At 45.9% G+C, this 15,127-nt stretch overlaps 1 protein-coding gene across 1 annotated transcript in view; it reads right to left on the minus strand.

Annotated features, from left to right (window-relative positions):
* Positions 1–13,982, minus strand: part of LOC137418771 (sodium- and chloride-dependent neutral and basic amino acid transporter B(0+)-like) — a 193,619-nt gene extending 179,637 nt beyond the window's left edge. The window contains exons 1-2 of the mRNA XM_078776390.1: positions 13,635–13,982; positions 6,498–6,651 (exon numbers count right to left, since the gene is read on the minus strand). Of these exons, the coding sequence (XP_078632516.1) occupies positions 6,498–6,651; positions 13,635–13,730 (250 nt within the window). The 5' untranslated portion in view covers positions 13,731–13,982. The remainder of the gene's footprint in view (positions 1–6,497; positions 6,652–13,634) is intronic.
* Between the last annotated feature and the right edge of the window lie 1,145 nt (positions 13,983–15,127).

The following is a 15,127-nucleotide window of genomic DNA, read 5'->3' on the forward strand; positions in this document are numbered from 1 at the left end:
GGGACAGGAACACCGCACCCCGATCGGTATGCACGTAGGCCGGATACCCGAACATAGAAAACAAATTCTGCAGGCACCGAATAACCGTGGCAGCCGACATATCCCCGCACGTGTAAGCAAAGGGGAATCGGGAATACTCAGACGATAGTGAGCATATAGCGAGAGTTGCTCGACATCGGCAGCGGCCCTTTGAAGTCCATGGCCAAGCGCTCCCACGGTCTAGTAGCCCTAACGAGTGTCCCCAGAGGGGGGCTATAAAAACGCGGTTTGAGTTCCGCACAGATCGCGCAATCACGGCAGATGCGGCGGATGTCCTCCATCGAGTACGGCAGATTGCCCGCGCGCACAAAATGCGCGAAGCGCGTTACCCCGGGATGACACAGTGCTGTGCAAAGTGCGCAGCCCCTCCAAAGTTACAACCCCCGCGCAAGTGGCCGGCCTCGATAAGGCGTCAGCGACCAGGTTATCCTTCCCCGGGCGGTATTTGATGGTGTAGCAGAAGTCGGCGAGTTCGATACGCCAACGGGTGATTTTCTCATTCTTAATGCGCTGAGCATGTAAGGTGTCGTACATAAACGCAACACTCTGTTGGTCCGTGATGATTTGGAAACTCCGCCCAAGCAGATACGGACGCCATTGCCGAATTGATTCGACGATCGCGTACGCTTCCTTTTCGACAGACGAATGCCTCCGATCGGCGGAGGTGAGAGTCCGCGAGAAGAAAGCCACAGGGCGGCCTCCTTGGGAGAGAGTCGCCGCTATCGCATGATCCGAGGCATCACTCTCCAAAATGAAAGAGGCACCCTCGTCAATCGTCGCGACAGCGGCGCCAGCAATGTCGACTTTAAGGCCCTCGAAGGCCGCCAGGGCGGCCGGGCCCATGGGGAAAGTGTCGCAGGCCACGAGGGGGCGGAGCTTTGCGGAGAAATTTTGCACCCACTTTGAGTAGTGGGCGAACAGCCCTAGAGCGCGTTTCAGCGAAGCCCGATCGCTAGGCGGAGCCATATCGAGCAAAGGGCGCAGACGCTCCTTATCCGGAGAGACGGAGCCATGGGTCACGGTGTACCCCAAAAGGTCTACCGTGCGTAGAGAGTATTGACACTTCGCCGCATTCATGGTTAAGCGATATTTCCGCGCGACCTCGAGGAAGCGTTTCAGATTAGCGTCGTGATGCTCCTGGTCATACCCACAAACCGTAAGATTGTCCAGATAGACAAAGACATCGGTCAAATTCTCCTTCGCAACGAGGTCATCCATAGCTCTCTGAAAACAAGCGACGCCGTTCGTTACCCCAAAGGGAAGTCTCGTGAACTGGTACAACCGCTGACCCGATTCAAAGGCTGTAAAGACGCGATCAGCCCTAGAGATGGGGACTTGATACGCACTACGCAGATCGAGAGTGCTATAAACGGAATACAGGGCCACCTGGCATACCAGGGCGTCCATCCCCGGTAAGGGGTAGGCATCCAGCTGTGTAAAACGATTAATCGTCTGCGAATAGTCGATTACCATACGCCGGCGGTGGGCCTCACTCCGCACCACTAAGACTTGGCCCCCGCCACGGTGACCTACTGTGTTCTATGATACCGTCCTTCAAGAGCAGGGCCGTTTCTTCCGCAATGAATTGCGCGTCCGCGCGAGGGTAGCGCCGCGATTTGACGGCTACAGGGGTACAATCAGTGGTCAGGTTCGGGAACAGTGAGAGTGGCTCCATGTCCATTTGAGCGAGGGCGCACACAGCGAGCGTGTCCGGCCCTCCGAAGTCTATTTCCAAACGTCCATGCCGCTTAAGGAAATCAAGTCCTAACAGAACGTCAGTGCATAAGGCCGGTAATACCATGAGATACACGTCCGGGAACGTGCGTCCGTTTTATCACAAGTTTCAATCGACACGCCCCTTTTGTGCTCAACCGAAGTCCCTGAGAGGCCATGAAGATCCGGCGGGTTGTCCCGAGAACCGGCCACCCATGTTGATGCACGAGTCGCTGATCAATAAAACTATCCGTGGACCCCGTGTCAATCAAAGCTTGCGCAAAAACGCCCGCGACCGTGAGCGGAATGAAGGCCTGCGCTAGGCCGGCAGACCCGGCAGGTATAGTTCCGGCCGGGCGAGAAGATCGCGCCTCGCGGGTGGATCCCACACCGGCTGCAATCCTTCGGGCAGCGTCGGCAGGTTGGGCCTCAGCAGGAGCATTGAAGTCAGCAGTTTCATTTGCCAGAGTGGGTGTGGGTTGGTCGTAAGAGCAGCCGCCAGATGGCGCTTGAGCCACGTGAGAAAGGTCTCTGCCGTCTGCAGTCATTTGCCAGAGTGGGTGTGGGTTGGTCGTAAGAGCAGCCGCCAGATGGCGCTCGAGCCACGTGAGAAAGGTCTCTGCCGTCTGCAGAGTCATATGCCAAAGTGGGTGCATGTAATTCATAAAAGCTGCCGTCAGATGGGGCTCGAGTCACGTGAGAAAGATTTCTGCCATCTGCAGATTCACATGCTAAAGTGGGTGCATGTAATTCGCAAAAGCTGCCGTCAGATGGGGCTCGTGTCACGTGCTGCGTTTGCCGCACTTCGAGAGGTGTTTCCAAAGCAGGAGCATGTCGCTTGTTTGAAGTAGTCGTTCGAACGCCAGCCAAGGTCAGACGCGCTGTGACCGGTCGCTTTCGCGCCATTTGTTTCGGCGGCCCGATGTATCTCACCAAGGTCGGGCGAGTAGCCAGAGGCCCGCGAGGGGGAGAGCGGCTCTTCAAAGCAGAGCGAGGCGCCCCGTCCGGCACTCGATCCGTTGGCTCCGCGATGAGCCCATTCAAGGTCGCTCGGGAATGCGTGCCCCGAGCGGCCTTTCTGCAGACCTTTGCAAAATGGCCCTTGGTGGAGCACAGGTGACATGTCGCCTCTCGGGCCGGGCATTCAGAGCGAGGATGCTGCCGATTTCCACAAAAATAACATTTTGCATACCGGGCAGGCCGTGGCCGGGCAGCGGCTGCAGCAGTGAGGCCGGAAGCGGAGTCCGCTTCCGGAGCTCCCAGAGACTCGGCCGTAGTGGTGGTCGGGTCCTCCTCCGTATCCTCGGCGGTAGCCCTCTCAGGTCGCGCGAGTTGCGAGGTCCCCGCCACGACTCGTGGGTGATCATATGCGGTCAATTGTTCTCGGGCATCTGTGTATACGCGTGCCAGCCGTAGTGCTTCTGTAAATGTCAGCTCCGCGACCTCCAAGAGACGGAGCCGCAAGACTCCAGAACTAATTCCGGAGATGAATGAATCTCGGAGCAAATCGTCCTGCACTTGCTCGTGGGTCCGGACGTCCTGCACGCAGTCAGCCAATAGGTAGCGCAACTCCTGCGCGAAGCGATCGATCAATTCAGACGGTTGCTGTCGCCGCTGAGAGAGTTGATGCCGGCCGTGCACAGCGCTCCGTGTCTTTACGTAGAGGCGCTTCAGCTCGGCTAGGGCCGTAGCGTACGTCCCAAATCGAGAAATGTTCTTGAAAACAGTGTGATGGACCTTGGACTGTAACACGGACAGCTTTATCGCAGCGGTGGGCTCTGTCTCGTGAGCCGCAAAGTAATTCTGCAGCGTGTTGAGCCAATGAGCAAACTCCGATGCAGATCCCTCAGCTTGAGGGTCGGCTCCAAGAATCGGTACCACGATCATCTTGTGGTCAGCCATTCCGGCGATCTAAATATTAAATGTCGTGAAAATCAAGCTCAGACACGACTTGACCTCTGGGTAGGTTTTAATATCATTTAGATCTGCAGTACATCCTGTAAGAATACATGCATGCAACAGGCATTAAATCAGAGCATTTCCTGAGCAGCAATGGTAGTTTCAATATAACAATGGTTAGCGCAGCGCATTGTCAGTGCAGCATTTGGGGGCGTACATACCATTCAAACTACTGGATAATGTCACAGTGAGTTCCGCTGAAGTGTCCGCGCGCCCCGGTTGTCCCGGGTCTTATAGACGGCCCCTTCCGTAGCGAGCACCCCTGGGTTCACCTTGGTATAATTTCACTACAAGGAGTATACCTGTGAACATACCAGGATGTTCGTGTGCTAGGTAGTTGAAGGGATTAAAGACAACAGCCCTTGTGCATCACACCTGGTAATCAAACCTTTGTCCCTTATGGCAACGCACACCTGTAAACATTTAGATAGGCCCTTTATTGCCCACAGTAATTAAATTCCCTTCCCTGACAATGACTTTGGAAGAAAACGGACAGGAAACCAGGCCAGGACACCGCCGGTCGCATCACGAACTAGCATAGCAACATGCCCAGGAGGCCTGTGATTGGTCAGCATGGTAGGCGCGAACCTCCAGCCAACCAGTGTGGGAGGTGCGAAGACGCAACTAAGAAGGAGGTTGTTCATTGGAGGGAGGTCGCTGGAAGGTTCGGTGGCTTGCAGGAAGCTACGTGACGCTGATTGAGGAGCGTGCCAAGATTGACGTCACTGGGAAGGTTATATAAAGGATGCGCTGGATGACGCGCGAACTTGCGCTTGGCTCGGAGCAGCAGCTCTCTTGGTTTTTCTTAGCGGTGCAGTCGCATTCCTCCCTGTGGCTTTCCTCATCAAGACGCTGTTCTCTCTCCTGTCTCTCCTCGCGGTGGACCTCGTGTGGAGATCGCTGGCAGTGCTTTGGGCCGCGTGGTGCTTTTAGGGCATTGGACGCATGGTGCTTGGAGCGGTGCTTTGGAGCTTGGAGCGAGGGACCTCGTGGTGTGCCACTGAACAGACGAGGCCGGGGCGAGTGGATCGCTCGAAGCCTGGTGGCGCACAAGCGAGGGCCGGACACCAGCCGCGTTGGTCGACGGACGCAAGACAAGACAGATAAGGACGCACCATTTCACAAATAGACGAACGTGTTTCTTTGGTAACTCTTTCCCTCGTCTCGTATCTGCAGTCTGGTGTGTGGGATCCCAATTTAGAATTAGTATCGCGTTTACCTGTCCCTACCTTTTATTTTAATAAACCCTTGTATTATTTTCCATTCCCTGCAAATCTTGTGTCCGTTTGAGTTAGTTCCCCTTCCATAGTTATGTGCTCCCGCTTCTTCCTCTTCTCTTCCCTTTTCTTCCCGCGTTTGATAGCACAATCCGCATTGATCGTCGCCTCCGTTAAAGCCATTCTGGTCTTCCGTGGTCCCTGGTATTAACCGGAAGGGTCCGCGCGACAATATTATCGTTTCCATATACTTCCCCCGGGTTCCAATGGTAAGTTTGTAATTTCTCTTCATAATGCAAACCCTTTGTGACCTAAAGAATAGCAAACCTGTTCACTCAAGAAAACATTTCGTACCTCATGAGGATCATTATTTCAAAACAAAAGTATGTATTACACATTTCATCATCACACAAATTATACTTAAAACAGAAGAAACAAGAACGGCACTCAGTGGAGATCATACCTCCACCTGGTTGGCCATATCACTCAATGGCAAAGAATCACTGAAAAAATTAAATTATCATATCCGAATCCATATTCAGATCTTCACCAAATCGAATCTGTTTGTCCTTGTCAGACACCCAACTGGTCCACCAAGTTTCGTCCAAATCCATCCACAACTTTGAGATATCCTGCTATGTATCGTTTTTGGCCCTATCTCCAAATGGTGAAGAATCACTTAAAAAATTATCAGAGCCGGATCCGAATCCGGATCTTCACCGACATCTAATCATTTAGTCATTGTGACATACACTACATCTCTGCCAAGTTTCGTCCAAATCCGTCCACATCTTTGAGATATTTTGTTCACAAACAAACAAGACAGGGGTGAAAACAAAACCTCCATTCACCTTTGGTGGTGGAGGTAATTATGATCATCCATTTAACATACATACCTCCGGGAGCATAAGGATGGGTCATGTTATAACTTATTTTTGGTATATAGATTACAGTAGATCTAAGCGCTGCTCCGTTCGTCTGTGGTGGATGCGATAAGCAGGTAATTCTAAGATTCCACTCAACCTCAATGTCAGGATTCCTTCACATTTCTTTGTTTCATGTTAAACAGAAGTAGTGACTATAGGAAAAGGTAATCATAGGTGTTTGTGGTTTACAATACATTTTTATTTCTGATAAGCTTGCCCCACGAAAGGCCACGCTAAGCTATTTATGCACGTTAACACGGCGTATGTGCAGTGTTAACGTGTATAAATGTATTCACATGTATAAAGAGGGAAAAACTCCTTGGAGAGGGGGGGGACCAAAACATTTTGTATTCTTGTCGTTTTCTAATAACATACACCTCAACACGGATTTCACGCAAGGCGGAAAACTCTTGAGGAAGGGGGCAAATGAAGTCACAACAACCTCCATCATGTGACCCTTAGTCCTCCTGTCAAGTTTGGTTGAGATTTCACAAGTAATGACCGGATGTATCATGGTCAGACACACCAAATTACGTATTTTATAATGTTGATATGTATATATATATATATATATATATATATATATATATATATATATATACACTTATCAGTTATCAGTATGCAATAATGCGTGTAGAAGTACCTCCTCCATTCTTGTAGGCCAGGTAGGGGAAGCGCCAGACATTACCAAGACCCACAGCAAATCCGATCATAGAAAGCAGGTATTCAGTCTTGCTGTTCCAGTTTCCACGTTCGGTATTCTCATCTCCATCATTCGGATTAGAATTCAGATCAGCCTGAATGAAATTAACAATGGCAAACATTTTATTCATACTTGCCGTATTTCATAATTTTGCATTACAGGTCAATATTTTTCGTCTTAAAAGGTGCATCTCCCTCTTCCTCAAGACCATTTTATATATTTCAGTGATTCCACTCACGCCAACAATGTTACACAATGAAGAAAATGGAATCTTAATATGAAATATAAAGGCAGCAATGAAAATGTGTCAAGAGAAACTATCTGGTCCATAAAGTTTCAACAAGGCCCCATTAAGCCAATATATGTGGCACTCCTTTGTCCCAACTTTTTCCTTGTCTCGATGTTGTTGGCTGCTTTGTTTGTACGTTTCCATTAAGGGTTGATGACTCCTACTCTCAAAGACAGCACATAACACAAACAAGGTTCATGCTCCTTTGATGGCAGGCCTTGAAGTGATTAATCTCTATTGTGTGATTTTCGTGAAAATTGTTGTTGTTGATTCGTATGCAGCCTGTGGCTGCCGGTTGCATTATTTCTGAAAGTGCCGCTGATGGTGCCCCAATTACCAGTGAGTTGGTACTCATTTTGCCGAATTCGGAAGGATGACAGGCTGAGTCAACCCACCTGGTGTTATGTAACGGCACGTCACCAAGATCTAAAGCCAACACCTGGCTGACAAAAGTATTGAAGTGGATTGATAATCTGCAGAGCAAAGTAGAATTTCCAGGTACCTTTGCAAATCGTGGAAGGCAAATTAATCTTCTGTGGTCTCAAAACGTACCAGTACCATGCAATTCTGGGAAAATCTGATAATCCTGATTACAACCTATGTACAAAATCATTCAAAACACTCGTCTTTCTACAAAACGTTCTACACCTGTCGTTTTCTTCTGAATCATTTTAATCTCCTACAAATAGAAACATACAGGTGCAGTAAGTTTGTTTTCCCCAAGTCCTTCACGAACCGGCTGACAATGCCTGACGTTCGACTGAAGAAGGCACAGAAATGATAAATGTATTGGTTGATCACGTATCGTGAGATTCCATCACCTTACGTAATTGTGAATCGTACTAAAATACGCAATTTGGCATCTGTCTGATTAATTTTTGACCCGATACATTCCATCGTTCCTTATCCAATCTCAACCAAACTTGACAGGATGACTAAGGGTTGCAAAATAAAGGTTGTGGCCATTCATTCCCCCCCACCCCCTCCCGAAGGGGGCTTTCTCCCCCGAGCGGGTATTCCCCACCATTGCCATCAATGGGTTGCGTGTTGAGGTGTATATTCATGTTAAGTTAGCTTCATCGTGGCGTTTTTCCAAGGCGGCTTCTAATAACAAAACTAACGATATTAGCTACACATTGTTATTACAAAACAATATTGATACCAATAATATCCCACCTCCAAGGGGTTTTTCCTCCTTGAACAAACGTCGAGTCAACGTTTATAAATAGCTTATCATGCCATTTTCGTGGGCGGCCCAACGGCTTCTACCAAAGGTAAAATTTTTATAAACCACAAACACGTATAACTACGATTGGAATGTACTCTTTAGACCCCTTATATCACATACATACTCTATAGGCTTACCCTTGGCGATGGCTTTGTGAGCAAAGATATCTAGTTTCCCTTGTGGCCCCAGAACCAAACCAACAATATATTTATAACAACCCACAGTCTCCACCCCAACATGATTAATAGCAGGAAGAGTCCTGGTTGTTCCAAACTTCTTCCATTTAAGAATTATGGAGGCAACTGTGCTCTTGGGAACCTTCAATGCAGCAGAAATTTTTTTGTAGGCTTCCCCAGATCTGTGCCTCGACAAAATTCTGTCTGAGCTCTGCAGGCAGTTCCTTCGACCTCATGGCTTGGGTTTTGCTCTGATATGCATTGTCAGCTGTGAGACCTTATATAGGCAGGTGTGTGCCTTTCCAAATCATGTCCAATCAATTGAATTTACCACAGGTGGACTCCAATCAAGGTGTAGAAACATCTCAAAGATGATCAAGAGAAATGGGAGGCACCTGAGCTAAATTTCAAGTGTCATAGCAAAGGTTATGAATACTTATGTCAATGTGATATTTCAGTTTTTTTCTTTTTAATAAATTTGCAAAACTTTCTAAAATCCTGTTTTCTCTTTGTCATTATGGGGTGCTGAGTGCAGATTGATGAGGGAAAAAATGAATTTAAACGATTTCAGCATAAGGCTGCAACATAAAATGTGAAAAAACTGAAGGGGTCTGAATACTTTCTGAATGCACTGTATGTAACCAGGTGGTATTGTTACATATTTATGTGAATGTATGTGAATTACTATTCAGGTCTTTGCTTATCAATGTGTAGTCAATTAAAGGTTGTTGTGATTAAAGGGTCAGGAGCCCTTCTGGGGAAAAGGAGACCGGAAACGGAAGAAGAAAAGACACGAGGTCCGGGAGAAGGACGATTCTTCTTCTTCCTCGCCGAGCTCGGACGCGAGCGGTATCGCTATTGAGCAACGTAACAGAATCGGCATTTGAAAGCCCGACGGGCGAAAGTAATTACCCCTTGACACGTCAAAGTGCCGTGGGTTCGTGCACGGAACCAAGCGTCCGGCACAGTTTGCTTCACCGTCTACCAGGACGCGTACGGGTCGCACTTTGGGCCTCGCGCGTGGTGCAAGCCGCGCTTGGTTTTGCCCCGTCTACAAGGACGCGTACGGGTCGCACTTTGGGCCTCGCGCGCGTTGCAAGCCACGTTTGGTTTTGCCCCGTTGCTTGGCAAGGAGGTGTGCGCTGCAGCAGCTGTCCCCGGTACGAGACGGGCACGTTTGGAGCACGTCCGCCCGGGGTTCGTTCAACCGCCCGTGTGCGGAGAAGAGAGACATTGTGAGAGACATTGACCACAGAGGGAATCGGGAGTGGGGCTCAAGTGAGGAATGTATAAGATGGCCATCTTAGAGTTAGTGTAGATGAGTTTACATCTTTGTAGTATTGATTGCTGATTGTTGATGGTTGATTGCTCGGGGAATATATCATCGATTATTCCGGATCCTTGGTGTGGGGTTTCTTATTGATTGGAATTCAGCTTGATTGCGTTACGAAAGCGCATACATAATAGATCTTTCTGGCGGAGTTCCTCTCACGGTCCGGGGGTCACCGAGACCAGGTAGTCACCGGGAGGACCACGTAACAGTATTAAAGCACTGATAATTCCACAACGGAATATAGCGTAAATCCCGCGAGAGTTGGTGTACCGCGGGATTTGGAGCGGAGGTTGCGTGAGCCGCGGGGAATTGTGGGTGACGTTTGAGACCCGAGAAGACGGTCGGCTATCTTCTTATGAGGAGTTTGCACGTGAGGCCCGTGTGGTGCTATACCATTGGGGGTGGTCTCCAGAGAATGGCACTGGTTTTGTATGAGATACAACACGTATTTCTGCCATCGCCATTTTTACTCCCGCCAGGGAGTAATGCATTCACTCGTGTCCATTTGTGTGCGTTTGTGAACAAGATATCTGGAAAAGTTCTGAACGGATTTGGATGGAAGTTGGTGGGATGATTGCCCTTGGGATAAGGAAGAATTGATTAGTTTTTGGTGAAGCTCAGGATATTATGCCCGATCCAGGAATTTTTTACCATTGGAAGATAGGGCTCTTTTTTTTAACATTATCTTCTATATATTCTATATTTAACATTGTGATATGAAAATAGTTTTCATATTTGTTGTAAATGTAGTTTAAACTCGTGGTTATGCGTTAGAGCGGTGTATTTTTTTTTAGCAGCGTCGTCTTCAATGTTCAATTTTTTTTTCTAATAAAGACATATTCTGTCATTTTAAAACCACCAGTGTCTATTAGGTTTCCCCATTTCATAAAATGTATCGTTTGATACGTATAATGCTTTAAATTTTTTTTTTTTTTTTTTTTTTTTTTTTTACCTCAGAAGAGATATCAACATTTAGCTCAGCGAATGTCATTCGCGGTGTCAGTATTTGATGAACTTATAAAGACTTAGTTCCAGATTTGTCAATGGCTGAGGTATATTAACAAACGAATGAAACAGATTTGGCAAAATTCCAACTTTTTTTTTTTTTTAAGATCGCATATTCACCCAGGGTTGAGAGGCTGAAGAAGAAACCTCAGATGGGCTTCCCAGACCAAATAAATAATTCTGGTTCTGGCTCTGCGATTTTCAGGTTTATTACTTTCGCCAGGGAGTAACGCATTCGATCGTGTCTGTCCGTGTGTGTGTGTGTGTGTGTGTGTGTGTGTGTGTGTGTGTGTGTGTGTGTGTGTGTGTGTGTGTGTGTGTGTGTGTGTGTGTGTGTGTGTGTGTGTGTGTGTGTGTGTGTGTGTTTGTGTGTGTTCGTGAACAAGATATCTGGAAAAGTTCTGAACGGATTTGGATGAAAGTTGGTGGGATGATTGCACTTGGGATAAGGAAGAATTGATTAGTTTTTGGTGAAGCTCAGGATATTATTCCGGATCCAGGAATTTTTTTGGAAAAATTTTTGGGAAAGATTTTTTATGTTTTACTGCATAAGCTTTTATTCTTATTCTTAAATGACGTTTTTCTCCTCTAATTCCGACATATATCAAAATTCTCTGAGTTATGGCTTACTTTCTTTTTCATTTATTGTTTTGGGGAGAGGGGGTGTTAAACAAAACGTATTATTCCGACTAAACCCACGGCGGGAGTATGCGCTCTCCTGAGTGGCGTTCCAGTTGACTTTTGTCTTTTACTGTTAATGTTATTAGTCCCCTACCGGTGTACACCGGAGGGGACTATAGGTTTGCACGCCGTCCCTCCGTCTGTCAATCCGTCAGTCCGTCACGCAAAGAACAGTTTTCTGGACTTTTTTTCTAAACGCTTAAAGCTAATGATTTCAAACTGGGCACATGGTTTCCTCATGATAAGTTACAGGTCAAGTTCGAACTTCACGACGTTTCGATCATTTCTAACAAAGTTATGGCACTTTGAACTTTGGTAATTTTGATAATTCTGATGATCCTTAACTCAGTGCCATTTTAAGTTTTAATTTCCTTTAAAAAAGATTTTCTCTGCAATAATAGGACCGATTGAGATCACATTTTCACCGTAGGGGGAACTCTGTCTGGAGAATATTTTAATGGTAATTATGACGTCACAGGTCATGTGGTTCGGTCGCCATATTGTTTTTCGTGAAAACACGAAAACCCCTTTTTGTCTGCAACGGCTGAACAGATCGAGGCCAAACTTTGCAGGCAGAATCGCATACCCATGACGAACAAAAAAGTCAGCGAGCATGACGTCATGCATCACATGGTTTCAGAGTTATGACGTTTTTAAGCATGAACCTTTAAAACCTAGCTCCTCCCTCATTTTTGATCCAATCGAGGGGAAACTTCACAGATCTATTCAGCACTAAAATGTCCTTTTGGAATTTGCGATCGGGCACGTGGTTTGGCAGATATCGTTAATTAAACGAAAATATATATATTTTTAAAGGATATCTTTTGTTTATTCTCGAGTTCTCAAGCCGCACTGCGTGTCCCCAGCCTCGCCTCGCGAACGTCAACAGCGCGACAACGCGCGCTTTCCCGAGGGGCGGAGCCAAGCCGAGCAACATATATATACACATCGATCATTGATCGTGAACCGAAAAATATAATAAATTACTGATGGTTTCAGCATTATGACGTTTTTAAGCATGAACCTTTAAAACTGAGCCCCTCCCTCATTTTTGATCCAATCGACGGGAAACTTCACAAATCTGTTCAGAATGTCAGTCTACTAAAATGACTTTTTGGAATTTGCGATAGGGCACGTGGTTTGGCAGATATCGTTAATTAAACGAAAATATTAAAAAAGATGGATATCTCTTGAATCGCTAGTACCTCAGACCGTGAGTTGGTAATAATTTATAAAATTCACAGTGCAATACGTCCACGGAGCGACCTTGCGGGTTCAACGAGGCGAGGCGTGACACACATGTGTCTCAGCATACCTCAGATCAAGTTTGAAAACCATCATCAACCGTACATAAATTTGCATATTCCATCATTTTTGACAAAGTTATGGCACTTTGAACTTTGGTAGGGGACATGTATTGCAGCGCAATACTCAGAATGCTTGTTTTTCAACTATTTTGCTTTGTAAAGTTACCACAGTGTGACAGTGACTGTTTTGCGAAGTGTTGCTGCCTATTCAGCTGAAATATTTTGAATGCCATGATTGTAGAACAGCAATGCTTGAATGAAATGAGTAACCATAACAGCTAAGATATAATCAATAATTAATCAGAGCCGACACTGAAACAACCGAATAAAATCTTGAACCTATTGTCTGCTCCTCACTAGCACCCAACTTTTCTCATCTTTCTTGCAATCACCACCTTCCCACAGTAATAAAGCATGGGGAAACTAGACCGCGACTCAGTGGAGCGCATACTCCCGCCGTGCGTGGCCGCTGCTGAGCCCTATGTTCCAATGGTAAAAAAATCGTTCAAAAAATTCCTGGATCCGCAATAATATCCTGAGCTTCACCAAAAACTAATCAATTCTTCCTTATCCCAAGGGCAATCATCCCACCAACTTTCATCCAAATCCGTTCAGAACTTTTCGAGATATCTTGTTCACAAACACACACACACATACACACACGATCGAATGCATTACTCCCTGGCGGAAGTAATAAAGCTCGACTCGAACAAAAGAAAGTTTACAACATTTACGCTCAGATTTCAGAACGACTTGAGTAGTGTTAGTTGACTTGCTTGCAGAAAGCTATTTTAATAATAAGCTTACGAGATAAGCTTACGAGAGACGTTTTTCATGATCAGACAAATATAATTCATGGATCTGCTGAAATTATATTTGAATTTCGAGCACAGTCGTCATGTCAGGAGCAGGCAATTGAAATCAAATATATATATATATATATAATATGTATATCAGCACCATGGAGGAATTGCCAATATCCGGTCATCCATAACCCCCGAGGAAATATTATATCGTTGTAATGCTACGCGATAGGCACAGGTACACAAGCTTCTCACCTTTCCACGTCGAAATACGTAGTTCTTAAGGGCCGTCATCTTGCTCTCCTCCATCTCCATCTCCATCTCCATCTCCATCTCCATCTCCATCTCCATCTTGGGGTTTCTTCTTTGCAATGTTTGTTTCGCTCTTTTCTCCCAACCCCCACTATTCAACCACAGGCCACTTTCTCAATTGACATGGGAGCATTTATAAAGACCCAACCCGAGTGCATTGCATGCTCATTGGATAACGAGTCCATTGCCACGCCCAATTTTTACCTCCCTTTCAATGGGGTCTCGAGAGATCTTGTCGGCGAGGGCACGGTTTTTCGAAGCTGTCAACGATCTTCACGCACGCTTTAAGTTCAGAGGCGGATTTAGAGGGGGGCGCAAGTGGTGCGCGCTCCCCCTTATTTTGATTTTAGAAAGTTCCGTTTTTGCCTAGCTGCCTAAGCTTTGATGTCGCCGCTGGCGCTGCGCTTAACCAATAGAATTTCAGAAGATAACGCACTGCGTGATGGAGTAGTTTTAGAAATTGTCAACATGTGGAGATTGGCTGTGGCTGTTTCGTCTCGAAATATGTCGTCGATCGCTGTAAAAATCGTTTAGTGGAGATTTGGCTTCACATCATGTCAGATAAAGGCGCGAATAGACAGCGTACTTTATTCGATATTTTTCCACCCAAGAAGGGTGACTGTAACCGGTAACAGGCTTAAACGAGAACGCCACTCAGTAGCGCGCATACTCCCGCCGTGGGTCAAGTTGGAATAGTACGATTTCACAAAAGTTTGAGGGAGTAGTTCAGTGACAACACAAGACAGACACTGCACAGATATATATATTTAGAATATATAGAAGATAATGTAAAAAAAAAAACGAGGCAATTTCACTTACATTTTCTGATTTAGCGTTCAATTCTATGTAAGTGAGTGTATTTTGAGGCATGTTAGACTTCAAATAAAATTGTAAGCCAGGAAAACGTTCGTTTCATTCCTTAGGGATACAACATATAAAACTGGCCCAAACGTCAAAACAAAACTCGCTCATTTTAAGTCGTACAAGATAATGCGAACACTCATTCTTCTGGGAAGAATCCCGTGCACATGCTTGTCACACTTATAACTCACCTAAGTCTTTATAAGTTCATCAAAAACTGACACCGCGATTGACATTCGCTGAGGTATAAAATGACAAATGCTCCTGTGTATACAAAAAAAAAAAAAAAAAAAAAATTTAAAAGCATTATACGTATCAAACGATACATTTTCTGAAACGGGGAAACCTAATACACACTTTGGTGGTTTTAAAATGACAGAATATGTCTTTATTAGAAAGAAAAAAAAGAACCTTGAAGACGACGCTGCTAGCAAAATACACCGCTCTAATGCATAACCACGAGTTTAAACTACATTTACAACAAATATGAAAACTATTTTCATATCACAATGTTAAATATAGAATATATAGAAGATAATGTAAAAAAAAAATGAGCCCTGTCTTCCAATGGTAAA

The sequence above is a fragment of the Myxine glutinosa genome, chromosome 4 (genome assembly GCF_964187855.1).
Source record: "Myxine glutinosa chromosome 4, kmMyxGlut1.1, whole genome shotgun sequence".
Classification (NCBI taxonomy): domain Eukaryota; kingdom Metazoa; phylum Chordata; class Myxini; order Myxiniformes; family Myxinidae; genus Myxine; species Myxine glutinosa.